A 16859-nucleotide genomic window follows, 5' to 3' on the forward strand; every position below is an offset into this window, starting at 1 on the left:
AGGCTAGAAAAAATAATGCTCACTTTAAATTACAGGTGTTCACGTCTGACTTTCTGCTGTGCAAAACCCATCAACCCAACAATCATTACAGGGTATCAAACGTACAGTCAGAGGAAACACCGCCCCACTACAGGGTTCAATCTGGCCTGTAGGATGAATTTGGTAAATGTCAAAAAGATATTAACCACAGTTTGTCCACAACAGGTTGCATTTTTAATGTTTAAATCTAAAACATTTTCAAGTCTTGGAAACTGTTTAGATCTTTTATATCTTTCAAATCAAATCAAATCAAACTTTATTTGTATAGCACTTTTCGTGCTTAAAAACAATACAAAGTGCTTTACATTATAAAACAATTTACATCAAAATATATAAAAATAGATAAAACACTAACACACATACACATCCCCTTTCACCCATCCTCAACCACCCTTACCCATGCTCTATTAGCCCTATAACAGTTAAAAGAAGTTGAATGGCCAGGTGCATTTGCACCAGATGTGCACCAGATAAGGAAACGATATTCTCAGGGAGCCTCTACACAAAGGGCTACCCCCAACCAAGACCACCCAGGCCATCACCATGGGGGCCACCTGGGTCCGGGCAGACAGGACCCACACCACAACTGTAAGGTTGCAGCGCTGGATCCCAACCCACCAGACAGGGACAGCCCCCACTGCAACACCCATGCAGTCAGAGCAGGGGCAGCCCTTGGTGAAGAGGACCCCAATGATGAGAGAGCTGGAGTGAAAACAAAAATAAAATCCATTTAAAAAAAAAAAAAAAATAAAATAAATAAATTATATATATATATATATATATATATATATATATATATATATATATATATATATATATATATATATATAATAAATTAAATAAATAAATAAAATAAAATCAATACTAATATGTAAATAAATATATAAAATCAAATTAACTAAAAAGATATAAATCAATATATAAAATATATAAATAAATAAAATTAACTAAAAAGAAGAATAAATATGGGTTAATATAAGAATGTTAAAACTTAGTTATAAGCTAAACTAAAAAGGTAGGTCTTGAGCGTTTTTTTAAAAACATCAACAGTCTCTGCAGCCCTGAGGCCCTCAGGCAGGCTGTTCCATAGGCGAGGCCCGTAATACTGAAATGTGGCCTCGCCATATGTTTTGGTACGAACTTTAGGAAGAACTAAAAGGCCGGTACCTGAGGACCTCAGGGTCCGCAAGGGTTCATACCTTAAAAACAGATCAGATAAATAGGAAAGCCCAAGACCATTAAGACATTTATAAACCACTAAAAGAACCTTAAAATCAATCCTGAAATGCACGGGGAGCCAATGCAGCGACTTTAAAACTGGTGTAATGTGTTCCCACCCCCTGGTCCTTGTCAGAACTCGTGCCGCCGAGTTCTGCAGTAGTTGTAAACTAGAAATACTCTTTTTGGGAAGACCAGAGAGCAGGGCATTACAGTAGTCTAGTCTACTAGAAATAAAAGCATGCATTAGTAGCTCCGTGCTGGCAAGAGAGAGAAATGGGCGGACTCTGGCGATGTTTTTAAGATGATAAAATCTTGTCTTTGTAACATTTCTGATATGTGGAATAAAATTCAGCTCAGAGTCAAAAATAACACCCAGATATCGTACACACTGGGAGGATTTAAAACTCTGCAGTTTGCATGAAATGATCTCTGTCTTGTCTTCAGGACCGATGATTAAAACTTCAGTCTTGTCCTGGTTGAGCTGTAAGAAGTTCTGTGCCATCCATGACTTTATATCTAAAATACAGTTTAAAAGGGTGTTAACTGGCTCCAGGTCATCAAGAGACACGGCGATGTAAAGCTGTGTATCATCAGCATAGCTATGAAAATCAATGCCGTGTCTCCTGATGACGTCCCCAAGTGGCAACATATACAGGTTAAAAAGTATTGGGCCTAAAATTGATCCTTGGGGAACCCCACATTTTATTTTATGGGTCTTTGAGGAGCATGTATCCATACTTATAAAAAACTGTCGATCTGTGAGATAGGAGTAAAACCATTTTGAAACAGTACCTGAGAGGCCCACCAGACCAGACTTTGTAACTTAATAGTTATAAATACAGTTTGTATTATGAGCTGAGTCAGCTCAGGACGTCAGGATTATTACACAGATGTGGAAATGTGTGGGTATGTAGACTGAAATCATTTCTAGCTGGATGTGTAAATGATAAACTGTCGCAAAATATGATTTATCTGAATAAATATTAGTTTGTTCATCGTGTTTTCTGAAAGCATAGGTAAGTAAGAATAAACATCTTTATATAAAACTTGTATTTCTTTGCACTAGAACAAGGAATGTGGAGGTTTTCTTATTTATGTGTGATGTTTTCATTTTACTGGCCCAGTCCACTTGAGATCTAATTGTGCTGAAAGTTCTTTCTAAAATCTGCATTTGCTTTAATAAGTCTTTTTTTTTATTATTATTATTTGTCATAACACCTACTGGATGAATGCTACTGATTAGTATTGTGTCTGTAATGGTCCTCCTCAGTATATTTATGGCAGCATCTGTAACAGAAATCATTGCAATTTAACATGATATGTCCAGAAGAAATCTTCTCCATGAAAGAGCTGCACTTCCTTCATTTTAACAAATCGGATCAGAAGTCTTGGAAAGCATGAGCATCATTCATAATGATACATGCTCATTTCAACGCTGTTGTGCTCGTATGATGAGTCAAAACAAAGGAATTTACTCAGATAGTTAAAAACAGGCTTGTAGACCTTTTAGGCTGCAGCTTGTGACTCCAGCTGCTTGTGCTGCCGTAAATCTTCAACTAATGCTCAAGGGGAATGTTTACTTTATGTCAGGGTATTCTCTTGGCATGAGTAATAAAGTTACCGGTGTTGTGGGTTGTTTCGTACTCGTACGGCTTAATTTCCCCGGAGAAACGCGCCGCATTCCACAGATAAGACCAACTAAAGCTAATCTGCGGTCAATATAGAGAACTGTTCCTTGATTGATGTTAAGAAAATTAACAAAAAATTTCAAAGGGGTCTGAAACCTCTCTGCTGGTGCTGTACATTAAGATGGATGGTGTAATGAAGTGATCCCTCATCGTAAGAATCAGGCATCTTAAGAGTTTGACCTGAAGTTTGGAGGCAAATTAACTCCTGAGCTTCAAAGCTTTATTGCAATTCAGGTGTTAGAAGTTATTTAGATGCTAATCTTAAGAATATGCTCTCGTAATTTACAACTGTGACGCTAAGAAAGTGTTATACTTGTCTTAAAATAATTAATTTGGTGAACATTTCAAAATCCACAGGTCATGGAGGAGCTAAGTCTAAACCAAGCTATTGAGATAGCCCGAGAATTAGCTTGACGTGCCGCTTCGCTGTGATTGACTTCCACTCAGATACTTAATTTCAGATTCATCCATCTTTATTCCTTTTGCAATAATCTTGTGGCATATAGCTACACGTCTACTCACGCCCTGCGGTCAAAAACCTTTTGCCCTTCCAGGCCAAACATCTACTCAACCAGTGACGCGTTCCCCCTATATGCGTCACCTGCCCAGATGAGAACGGCACCAATGAGAACGCAGTTAAACAAATTGGCTCCTATAGGTCATTTCAGTGTCACATAATGGACCTTCCAGTTTTTAGCATCTCCTAACTTCAAGTTCAAACCACGCTGCATTTGTTGCACTTTGAAAGTGTGATAAGAACTGTAAACTCATGGTGTAAAAAGGGGCTGTTGTTCTGTCTCCTTACGATCTGAGGAAATGGCATCAATATGTGACAAAACAAGTTAAGTGTGACTCCTTACACGACCTTTTCCAGGCTGCTTGGTGCTGTAGATCAGGAGCAGGTCCTATAACTTCAGTTTGAAGTGTGTGTGGTAGCATGCAACGCCGGGATCTTTCAGAAAGCGAAGTGTTTCTTAATCTCTCTGCTCGACTCTGCCTGGACGTTTTCCAGAAGCCTCTGAGGAATTCAATGGCGTCTTCCCTGCTGTGTTCCTGAGTTAATTCCCTGAGAAACTTGCAGAAGAGCCAGAAGCTGCCTGAAATGTGGTGTTTTGGAAGAAAAAGTAGATTTTATTTTAACGTTTCTCCTGACTTGAAGTTGTTTTTTGCCTCTCGTTCCGTTTCTTTCTGTCAGGCATTATGTCAATGTGCAACATCAAACACATGATTAGAAGACTTAGCATGGTCTCTTTGGATTAAATGTATTTGTCATTTGTCTTACTTTCATATGAATCAAGTGAATATTTGGTTGCTTGTTTTTTATTTGGGAGCTTTACATTTTTGAGGTTGTGTGACTGAACAGAAAAATATAAGTGTTCACCACATTTTTTTTTAATATAACTAAGCTTGTTAGCTGAAACATTAAAGTTAGGTTGTTTAAACTGTGGCTTCCATGCCCTTTTTATTCCTCTCAAAACAATTCTTTTTAGCAACACATGCATAAACATGCACACAAGCCAAAACATATGCCAGGCATAGCATCTGTGACTTGCCTTTAATGGCTGCTGCTTGGCTGCAAGGTTAGCTAAGGTAATGGATTTAATGCTCCTGCTCCTAAAATAACTTCGAAAAGGCAAAAAAAAAGAAGATATTTTAAGATAGTTTTCTTGATTTTTTAACCCGGTAAGTCTTGCAAAATTGGCTCCAACTTTTCCATTCCATCATCCTTTTCCTCGATGGCGCTCCAGAAGCTCGATGGAAACTAGCCGCCTCGCTGCCAGAGCTGCGGGGCTCGTGCACGAACTCTTCTACAACCGCTACACAAGGCACTAATTGCTTTTTTAATGGTTCCACATTGTGCATGTATTCCCCACTGATGTTCAGTTTAATTGTCTGCTACATGTGTGCTGTGCAACACCCACACCCCCACACACACTCATGTATGTTCTAAACAAAGAGATACAACGCTGTCTTTATAGCAGCCTGCTTCTATTTTCTTGATGACCCCTCAGCAGTCTTGTTATTGCAGTTTAATTTCCCAGCGCTAGCAGGAATATGACAGCACCGTTTATTCAGGCGTACGTGTCTTTTGTCTGTGTGGACGCTGAGGCCGTCCCCCAGTGGAAGTGCTGAGGAACCGGCTTTGACATCTCTCCAGCGGGTTAAGCTGTTTAACCTAATCTGAGCCACAGGATGTGATTGGTGGACAGTCGACGACGGAGGAAGTCTCTCCCAGCTGTCTTTCTGTGTTTTATACAGGAGAAATTGCAGCGTCCAGGCCAGTGCAGTTGAAGGGGGTCAGGAGTTTATGTAGCAGGAAAAAAAACCCCCAGAAAAAGTGAAGGATTAATGTCTGAAAGAGGAAAACATGACCACAAAAAGCTGCACAGTTGCACGGAGAACTGAATTACATCAAGTAACTACTGGTTTTGTTTCCTGGCTTTGATTCTTCAAGTTATAAACAGCAAATTGATCCCAGTTGGAGCTTACTTTTTGGACTTTTTGGGTCCTTTTTGTGAAACTTGATTGACCCACGACTCACACACTAGGCCAGAATTGGAAACATTCAGAGGCTGAATCAGAGACAGTGGCTCATCATTACAGTAAGGGGGTTGCACATCTCTCCAATAATGTTTACGTGGGAGGTTTGTGTCAAGCCATCGTCTATAAAAATCCAATTCAGAAAACCTACGCAGGTAGCTGACAATTCAAATGGACGTCCCAGAAATATCCAAAATAATTGGGTATGATTTGTGTGAAGGCTTTGGCCATCGTTAGGCAGTCCCAGCAAGCTGCAGGGAAAACACACTGACATTTTCTTTCCTCTGACACAAGCTGAGCAGTTGCTGGGTGAACGCTGCTCGGTGGGGCTGAGGAACAGCAGCGGGGGATCTTTGTGCTCCGTCTTCTCAGGCGACAGGCGATACAATTGCTTTAGGCAACAGCGTCAATTTTAAAGCTTGAGTAAACCAGCGATGCGCCAGCTAAATGCTGCTAAACTTGATTTTTATGCTGCACTGTCCTCGGTCCTTTCAGGAGAAAACAAAACAACTGCGAGTTGGAGATTAAACATGGCAGGACACATTATTCTGAGCTTCAGGGAGCAGTCGCCAGGTTGCTGCTTGTCTGATAGCCGGTCAAACTCTAGTCCTCCCTGGAGCTGTTGGAGATTTCAGTGCATGTTGCTGTAACTTGATCTGCGCCTCCTCTGTTGCGTTTTGGTCCGGTGGCGTGCAGTTTAGTAGCAGGACGCAGCATGCTGTCTGGTATGACAACTTTTCATGATAAGGCTGACCATGAAGGGAGCAAACACACGCAGTTGCAGCTCACATTGTTGCGCGGTCCAAACACCCAAATGCTCCTTTTCTTTTTTTAATGCGCAGTATATTTTCTCCTTCAGAAAGGGTCGGAAAAAAATCTTTTTCCGGCAAAGAACCCTGCTGGAATTCATGGCAGGACACTGAAGGAAGAAGCTCAACAGCTTTGAGGTGTTTTTTTAAACGTCCTCGTCTTTCTTCCTGCGGAGAGTTCTTATCATCAGTCTCACCCATCTGGTTTCCATCGCCGTTGACATCAGTCAGCGAGCAGCAATCCAGAGCATTTGAGCCGAAAGACCTTTTCATTTGCTTCGTTCGTGTTAAAGGGAGGAACGTACCATTAGTTAAACTCAAAGACCGATGCTGGTCGGACTGTTTAACCACCAACCTGCTTGGCTTTTTTTCATATGATTGATGCATTTTCATTAACAGATCATCTCCAACAGCAAGAAAGTCTCAGCCTCAGAGGAGTGGCAATAAAGGAGAAAGAAGGCCGAGGGGGAAAAAAAGCCACATCAAATATAGTGAAGTTTTCTCAGCTGTCAGCCTCTAGGGGCCGGAGAAGGCTGGACAGTTAGGAAAAAGAGTGAGCAATAACTTTGTTATACCGCATCCCATTTTAGCCAGTTTCTCACCCCGTAGCAGGAGAAGTGTTGGTTTAAAAGGAGCAAGGAAGCAGGAGAGGAAGTGTGTTTTCGCTGGCGGATGGCTCTGCTGGGTAACGGCGAGGGTTTCTTTTTGGTGAGAAGAGACAGGCTTGCTGACGGCTTCCTGGCAAGTGTCCCTGATGGGCAAACAGCCCAACTGGGGGCCCGCACGGTGACAGAGTAACTCCAAAGGGAACCCTGAAGACATAGACGGAAGCTCACATCTTCCCCACTCACTAAGCTCAGTTTCTTCAGCTCAGGCTGGAATTCACCACATTAAACCTCCTGACCATGACAGATTATTTAGTAGTTTGTTGTGACACGGCTACTCTATAATTTATGTTTAATTGAATGAAAAAGGGGATTTGGGTCATTTTCTGAAAGGTAAACAGAGGAAACAGCTGCAGCTGGGATTCTAGGCCTTCATATATGTATGAATTTTTCTTTCTCAGTTCTGCTTCATCTTTTGTTGTTTTAGTTATTCCATCACAAACAAGAATGTTGGATTTGGAGAGGACATTATGTTTGTTATGAACGTCTGGAGCTATTTTGAAGACTTGGTTGGATGCCGGTTGGCAGATTCCAGCATAGTTCACTGATGGACAGTAAAAGCTCGCTGCTAGACCTTCTAATTATCTTTGGAAAGACGAGCTCTTGCTGGTGTACAGCCCAAAGGCGCTGTTGTGTGAAACTTGATGCTTGCTTTTGCAGGCTGACCAGTAAAGTTGTGTTTTTGGGCTTTTAAATTGTACGTTTGATGCAAACAAACAAGTTACAAATACCTCACTGCAAACGCCTTTAGCAAAGAGTTTGATTTCTGCAAAACATCGTTACACATCTACAGTAGATAAAGGGGGAAATTGCACTCTGAGATGCAGTCTGATTAAAATGGGAATGTCTATAACTGTGTTGTTGTTCGACTAAAAAAAAAAAGCCTCATTGATGGAGGCTGCTGAAAGAAGCGATTGTGACTTGGAGTGAAAGAACCTCAGTCTGGTCTCTGCAGGGACTGATCTGCTTCCCTTCAGCTGGAAGAGCTCAACACGCTTACACACAAGATATTTTTACTCTTAAAAAAGTCAAACTAAGACCTTGTGAATATGTGCAGAAGCTTGTGTGGTGCTGTCGTTAACGTCCTCCAATCCTTGTCCATTCATGCATCATGTTTGCCCTCAACTCGGAGATCCTTTACTCTTCACAAAATGACGCCGAACTCAAGGACAGCCGTGCTAACAGGCTGCAAGTCTCCATTCAGCTGCCATTTTCTTAAACTTAATGAGCTCCTGTTATGCTTTCAGGGGTTTCTCTCTTTCGTTCAGAGTTTTATTCAGCTTTTTGTTCATGTGGAAAGTCTGCAAACTTACAAAGTCATCCAACAGAGTCATTTTCTCCCACAGAAAACACAGCCCCTGAACTGCCTGAAATGATTAGCTTGTAATTGGGTCTTTTCTGCTGTTACTTAATGAGATCTCTGTCATATAGTGGCATAATCCCTCCCTTGTGTTCAGTTGGACAGTTGGAGCAATGAATTGCTGCATCATGTTCTTCCTTTAGCTTGGCAGGAACTAAAATGGAGTTTGAAGCAGGTTTTCAGACTTGTGCAAACATATATGGGTAGACTAAGGCCGCATCATATTGGAAAATAACTGACATTGGGATTTTTTTCCAACCCCAGGATTCATATTGTGATATATATATTTAAAAATTTAGACAGATGAATTGAATAGTACTTTAAATCATGCTGCACATCTTGTTGACAATTAGCCTGCACCAGAGATGTAAAATTCAGGAGTCATAAAGTAAAAGTCCTGCCATGTTTTTGGGTCTACCTGTGCATTTAGAACAGGTGTTTTCACTAACAGGTTCATTTACCTTGCAGTGGAGCTGAGCTAATTAAATTCAACTGGTTTCGCGACTGGTTAGAACATCTGCCGGACAGATACTTTATGGTATCTGGTTTATACACCTTTGGCCTGCATGGATCTCACCTCTTTTTGTGAATGTTACAAGTATAGTTTTTGTCTGTATTTAAGAGTTATTGTTGTCTTTTCATTGCTTTCTTTTTCTCATGCTAGGTCTTGAGTGATGGTTTCATTCTGTCATGTTTTGTTTACGACTGCCTGAGTGTGAGAAGTCGTAAATGAAAATGGTTGTAGCTGGATAGATGAACAAATGAAAATTAATGAGTTAATTTGCCATTTACATTGCAGGACCTGTAATGTGACGCCAGGCAGTCCTCGGTTTACAAACGAGTTCCGTTCCTACCGCTGCAACATAGCCCGAAATTCTGCGCAAGTCGGATTTTTACCCTTAATTATCCCATATTGCCCTCTTGATCCCTAAATAACTATTTAAATACACGTATTATACATTATGTATGCGTCATGCATTGTAAGGGCTTATATGGACCCTTTTAACTTGCACTTTTTTTAAATTTACATTTATTTAATGAGTGTCGTAAAACTGCGTAACCTGCGGCCCGCCTGTATTGCACATAAATTGTGCAGCTCTGGTAGACCCTTAAAATTGAAATTAAACCTCTTAAATTAGCATAATAGAGGCTCTTCAAACCTCTCAAAGTTGGCTATTGTTGACCAGTTTAATCTTTAAACTGATTATTTTAGTTTAAAGCCCCATTACTAAACCTCAGCAGATTTTCTTACTCAGGCGATAACCGCCAATTCAGCACCATATCCTGTCTCTTCTCTGTGTGCTCTCCAGCCAGTAAAAGTCCATCCAAGCTGACTCTTCTATTATACCTTGTTCTGTCACTTTCTTTTCCTTGTTTCCTCTGATAACTTCCCTGCTCTTTCCTTTGATGAAACAGCCACAGCAAGCATTGAAAATGGCCGATCTGTAGATAGATGATTTTCCAGGATATTATATAATCTGTCAGTCGTGTGTTGCCAGGTCAGACGTGACTTGTAAAATAATTTTTTCTTCAATTCTTTCAAAGATGCAAAAACTTAAATATGCTTTCATTTCATCATTCCACATTAGAGGAAGTTTTTTTTTAAAAACCTTTTTTGAAAACCACATTCAATTAAATGAAACTTCAATGAAATAGACAAAAAAATATTCCTGAACCTTATTTCCTTGCTTTACCTTTTCTTACGGAAGGGTCTGTAAGTGTCCCATCCATTACAAAACTCTAAATCCTCTGCTGTAGGTTAAAGTGAGTGAGATCATCCTTTTTGTTTCTCATCATTTCATTTGTCTCTAATTCCTTTAGATGGAAACCAGATTTAACTCTGGCTTCCTTACCTTTTCAGCACTTCAGTTTTCACTTTTTCATTACAGCTGCTCTCTCACACAGAGTTTCAGTGCCAGTCTGTTTTTTTGTTTTTTTTCCTCATTGCGTGACTGGCAGCTCGCTGTTTGGACAGAAAACCAACTTCAAACAGGTTCTTAACAATGTCAGCGTTCAGATGGAGCTTTGCTGCAGAAGTCGCACTGCCAGTTGGAGGAAGTATCGGTGTTTCAAGGTGTTTAAGCATTGCCCAAAGCGGTGAAAAGATCTAGCCAGTTGAGTTAACTCTCATGTTGATATAACTTGGACTGATATTTAAAGATTTAACCAGTTTCCCAAAGACATTCCCTTCTGCATTCCAGTGTGGTTTACGTTAGTTGAAAGTGATATATGGTATCCCCTCTGCAGGCATACAGGCTTTTTTAGTTATTGGAGAAGGGTTTGTTGTTTATTGGAGGAAATTGCTTCTTCTCCAAATATATTTTGGAATTCATCTTTTTTCTCTCTACAAAAACCTGCTACACCCCTTTCCAAGATGTTACACATTTTATTACTGGTGTGCATTCGTGTATAGTTTCTTGCTTTGGTGCCTATTAATGGGAAGTTGTATCTCTGGCTACCAGTCTGCCTCTTGTTTTTCCTTCAGCATTTGTGTGTGTTGTAAAACCTCCAAACCCAACGTTGTTCTGCATGACAGAAAACTAAAACCCGTATGGTTGAATCTTGTTATAGGAGATTCCAAGCAAGGTTTTGTTAATGGATCGAAGACACTGCAGCCAAGAGGCACACAGCTGAAGGCTGTTTCGTGCAGACAAACAGGCCAGTCATTCACACTGAGAAGAACAATCAATAGAGTAAATGGAGCTAATGTATTTATGTGTATAGCTTGAGATCCTCCTGTGCTCCCTCTTCCTCCTCTCTTGTCCCTTCTTAACCTCTTTTAAACCAAGATTACCACCACCCAGACCTTGATTCAGTCCCCACTAAACTCATCTATAAGCCTTGTATGTAACAACAACATCTGTCAGCCAGTCTCTTATCGGCATCCTGATATAAACATAAACACAAGATGTCATTTGTTAGTTTGTTTCCTCGATATAAAACAGCCGCTTGCGTCCATCTGCAGAAAAAAACATGCGTGCATGTGTCCGGGTGCATGGCTGAACACTGTGTGGGTGTGTTCCGACCGGACAGATTGAACACGCATGCGGTAGCCAGATGGCGAGAGTCTTGGCTCCCACTTCGGCCTGCACTGGTCTGATTTCTCTCACCTCCACGCCTCCACTGACTGCATGTGTGTAGTTCACAGCAGCAGTGTAGGTAAACGTTTTAGCTTCATTTGTATGTTAATTTAATTTCCAAAAGATGCTGCATATTCAGTAGAAACGGCTTCATTCAGATATTTGATGGCTGAACCTTAAGATGAAGCATCTAGCATTTAAAGGTCATTGTCAATTCAGTAGGATGTGAGTTTATTTAAAAATATTTACTTCTGAGCACAATGAGGCAAGTGCTGTGACCAATCAGATGTGGTGAAAAAATTAGTGACATCTAGCGATCAAGCTGGAGAATGCAACCCTCTCCAGTTCCCTCCGTCTGCCATGTAAACCCACGATCATGTATGCTCACCAGCCACTTCATTAAATACACCTGTTCACTTTCTTGTTAACACAGACACATAATCAGCCAGTCGTATGACACGTCCGCATGCATTTATGTAGGTCAACATGGTCAAGGTGGCTTGCCGAAGCTCAAATAAAGCGTCAGAAAAAGGGGATTTAAGTGACCTTGAACGCAATATGGTTACTTTTGCCAGATAGACTTGTCTTAATTTTCCAGAAAGTATTGATCTACTGGGATTTTCCACAGTCAACTATCTCGATGGTTTACAGAGAATGGTCTGGAAAAGACAAAATGTCCAGACAGCGTCATGTTGCGTCATGAAACAAAATGTCTTGTTGATGTCAGATGAGAATAGACAGACTGGTTGGAGATGGTGGAAAGGCAACAGGAACTGAAAAAACGACTACCTCCAACCAAGTTATACAGAATACCATCTCTGAATGCACAAGTCCAACCTTGGAGCAGATGGTCTGCAGCAGAGGTGCCACTCCTGTTGGACGAGAACAGGAAACTCGGGCTACAGTTCACACAGATTCACCAAAACTGGAAAATAGATGGAAAAACATTGCCTGATCTGATTAGTCTTAATTTCAGCTCCACATTTAAAAAAAAACAAGAGTGTAGACAACTTGAATACTTAAATACCAGGACTTCAGACTGGTGATGGTGTGGAGGATACTGTCAGCACACTTTTACTCCTTAGCAGCAGATGATAACCACATCCTACCCGAGTGTTGCTGATCATGTCCATCCTTTTAATAACCACTGTAGCATCTTCTGATGGAAACTTCCAGCAGGATGATGCACCACGTCACAAAGCTCATAATCGGCATCTGGCTTGTTGAACATGACAATGAGTTTATTCAATTCAATTCAACTTTATTTATATAGCGTCAAATCACGGCAATGCCATCTCAAGACGCTTTACAGACAGAGGGGAAAACATAATGAAGGCCAATTCATAACAGCCTATATAAGGAAACCAACAGATTGAGTTGAGTCCAACTCAATCTCCCATCCTGAGCAAGCACACTGGCAACAGTGGGAAGGAAAAAACTCCCTTTTAACAGGAAGGAAACCTCCGGCAGAACCCGGCTCAGGACAGGCAGCCATCTGCCTCTGCTGTGTGGGGGGAAGAGGACAGAAAGACAACAGACAACAGGAACTGCTACTCCCGGCCAGGGAGACCTGCTGAGACAGGAGACATACATGTTAATGATGCAACACTGTTATGGGGGGGGGGGTAAAAGAAAGAGATAAAGAGAAAAAGAAAGAAGCTCAGTGTATCAGGAAATGTCCCTCAGCAGTCTAAACCTATAGCAGCATAACTAAGGGATGCTAACCATCCCTAGCTATAGGACTTATCAAAAAGATAAGTCTTCAGCCTAGTCTTAAAGGTGGGGAGGGTGTCTGCTTCCCTAACACTAACTGGGAACTTATTCCATAAGAGAGGGGCCTGATAACCAAAGGCTCTGCCTCCTGCTCGGCTCTTTGAGACTCTAGGAACCACAAGTAAGCCTGCAGTCTGCGAACGAAGTACTCTACTTGGTATATAAGGAACAATGAGGTCTTTGATATATAGTGGTGCCTGGTTGTGGAGGGCTTTATATGTAAGGAGAAGGATTTTAAATTCTATTCTAGATTCAACAGGCAGCCAATGAAGAGAGGCTAAAACTGGAGAAATATGATCTCTCATGCTGGTTCTGGTCAGGACTCTGGCTGCAGAATTCTGGATCAGCTGAAGGCTTTTCAGGGCATATTTAGGACAGCCCAGTAATAGAGAGTTACAGTAGAGAGTTACAGTAATCTAGTCTCTAGATCTGTTACAGTAATCTAGTTTACTGTGGTACACTGGTCTCCACAGTCACCAGATCTCGGTCCAGCAGAGCAGCTTTGGGATGTGGTGGAACAGGAGATTCTCATCATGGATGTGCAGTAACTGTGTGATGCTTCATGTCAGCATGGAGCAAAATCTCTGAACAGTGTTTTCAATACCTTGTTAGATCTATAGAAGGGGTGAAAAGCGTCCAAACTGGAAAAAGAAAGGTGGAAAAAAGAAGCTAAAGGCTGATCAAGGAGAAAAGAAGCTAGTTTGTTGTTGCTCCTAAAACAAGATTATGTGCTTCCCAACAGTTGTTGATGGTTTTCACCCCAACTTCTCTGCTTCTTGTCGTCTTCTTTTGCCTCACCGTTTCATCATGATTTGGGTAAAAACTATGACCCTCCTTTTCTCAAATGTAAATCCTTGAGACTCTCACAAAACAGGTCTTTCTTCTTTGTTGCCCTCTGAGCATTTCTCTTCTTCTAAATGCACTTTTATGCTGGTAATAATAGTAACATTGTGCTACTTTAACAAATGGTGCTACACCTCTTTCTTTCACTGCTTGTTCCCCAAAAAATCCTCCAAATTACAGAGTAACCTTTAGGGCTGTGACGATATGCATTTGTCCTGATTCGATTCCGATTTTTTGGGTGCTGATTTGATTTAAATTGAGATTCTTACATTTCTTCAATATTGCTGACTTTGTAGATTAAAAAAATAATTACAAAACTTTTTTTGCTTGTCATTTTTCTTGATTTCAATTAGGAAAAAAAACACAGTCGCCAGGTAATCATTATGCTGCTATAGTGCCCAAGAAGACAAGTAAAAAGATCAATAAAAATGATAAAAATTTTATAGTGAATTATTTTTATTTATTTGAAAAATAAATAAACAAAACAAACAAAAAAATATTATTTTAAAATTGTGAAGCAAAAATCCCGATATTCGATGTTCCCACCCCTAGTAACCTTTGTATAGATGATGCATTCCTGATCTTTAGTGTATGTGAAGTGTGTATGGTGTTTTTAGTGGATCATGAACGTGTGCGGCTTTTACTGCTGAGGAATGAGATATATATATCCATTTTTGACTCGTCTGGAGCCTTTTCTGTTTAATGGTATGCTGTAAGTTTTCTCCAGTCTTCCAAACTGCTGCTTTTTAGCTTCCAGCTCTGAAAAGTAAACGACTTGTTTAATTTTGGGTTTGGTTCTCGCCATGGTAAAAGGCGTCTACAAGCTTGAATAAAGTTGGGGAAGAAAAAAAGGATGCTTTCTTCCACATTGGCACCTCAGGTGAAGCTGTATCATTAATAAAGGAGGAGCAGCTGATGCTTGTGGACTGCACACACACACACACACACACACACACACACACACACACACACACACACCCCTCTGGGGGCCATTGTGGTTGTTTTTGGATCCTGCCAGCTGAGCTTCTGCCTCCAGCTTTTTGTTAAATAGAAACATGAAGATTAGGCCCCACATCCAGGTCAGATGTCAGCTGCTTAATCTTAATGTGGCACTAATTCCATTTAAATTGCGTCTCCACCTCTGTTCTTCTTCTGCAGCAACGCTCGCCTGGTAAGGTGCTTTTTGACCTGGTCTGCGCCCATCTCAACTTGACAGAGGGGGACTATTTTGGACTGGAGTACCAGGACCAGAGGAAAATGACGGTAGGAGAGGAGAAAGTGCCTTCAGCTTTACATGTTAAAGACACTGCAGCCAAAAAGGACAATTCGACATTTGCTTGGGTCAAAATCAAACAAAGAACTCGGAGGAAGATCTCTTTCTAACTTTAGCTATAATCACATGGGTGCGCTCAGGAGTTGTGTTGAGTCACATGTAATGGAAGCGCTTGATTTACCAGAAAGCCCCCCTTTACAACGTCCTTCCATCTGTGGTCATTTGGATTAAAAAGGCTCTCACCTGGATTTAAACCCACGTATGTGATGAAAGAGCAGCTACTTCGAATGATCTGCAGACTTTCTGTGTGTCTGCTGCTGCTGTGGATTCTTCTTTAGTGCAATAAAATCTAATAATACAAAGAATGGGGGAGGCCGTCGCTGTGCATTACAATGCTTCTGATACGAGTTCAACTGTTTGTGAAGCGGTTCAAGTGATGCAGAATAAACAGGTTTTCCATTTATCCCTGCTCCAACACACCTTACTCAAATGAATCCGTCACTGTCTAGCCCTTCTTTGCCTGTTGGATCCAAGTAATGTGAGCCAGATGTTTTGGAAAACCAAAAACCGAAAACCTCGAGGATGGACTTTTGGCACCCTGGGTGTAAATGATCCTCGCTGAAAATATACTCGATACATATCAGAAGCTATTACGAGAAACATTTCAGGCATTTGGGTTGATTGTGTTACACTTGTAGATTGCACGTTACATCTGTGATTTTACCTGTTTGGTTTAGCAAAGAATATAAAGATGACAGCTGCATTTTTTTTTTTCATTTTTCCTCATACATCTTCCATCTTACATAAGGCTGGGTGAAATGACCAAAATCCCAATACAGCTCATTTTGTATCCCCATAACGAAAGAAAATTTGTTTGTGTAATTTTGTGTCAGTCTTCAGTTATTTGTCAGATGTGCTTGGCAACAGCAGCAGTCATCTCCTTCCATCTGCGAGAACTATGGCTGTATGGCGCGTCACGGATAAAAGCTCGTTGCAACGTTTGCATCCAGAGTTTATAATGAGCGCTTTCGCCACCACTTGACGCTGCTTTTGCTCGTTGACTTCCTGTATTTTTCATCCTGATTCTTGCTCTGGTAATAAAATAAGTTAGTTGTCGGTACCCAAACCACATCCATGTGACAGAAATTTTCCCTCTTTTAAGAACAAGCTCATCAGTTGGCTGGTCATCTTTTAGTGAATTACCTGCGCTGAAACACGTCTGCTACCATCTTCCTCCATGTTTCTTTATGTATTGCAGTGTGCATGCCATAAAGCATATCTTGATCATAGACTGTATATAAAAGATGGACGGAGCCTCCGTGACGTCACCCGTAGGTTTCTGAAGAACTGAATTAAAGTTCGGTGGGTGGTTCCTACCATCGCCATCTTTGCAGCGTTGTGCGTGTCGTCTTTCCTGGAAATTACAAATATGGACAAAAAGGTGGAGCTGAGAGGGGGGGATGTGAGCGTCATGGTGGATGATTGACATCAAGCAAACTCAGAGCGGCCTGTAGCTAAGAGCTAACCGAGCTAACCCAGTGCTAACAGCAGCTAACCAGCTAACGGA

The 16859-nt window shown here is 41.0% G+C and overlaps 1 protein-coding gene across 1 annotated transcript in view; it reads left to right on the forward strand.

Annotated features, from left to right (window-relative positions):
* LOC306774220 (FERM, ARHGEF and pleckstrin domain-containing protein 1-like) overlaps positions 1-16859 on the forward strand; it is a 64774-nt gene that overhangs the window by 19917 nt on the left and 27998 nt on the right. The window contains exon 3 of the mRNA XM_079264210.1: positions 15178-15282. Coding sequence (XP_079120336.1) covers positions 15178-15282 — 105 coding nt within the window. The remainder of the gene's footprint in view (positions 1-15177; positions 15283-16859) is intronic.

Source organism: Telmatherina bonti (assembly GCF_933228915.1).
Source record: "Telmatherina bonti genome assembly, chromosome: 24".
NCBI classification, from domain to species: domain Eukaryota; kingdom Metazoa; phylum Chordata; class Actinopteri; order Atheriniformes; family Telmatherinidae; genus Telmatherina; species Telmatherina bonti.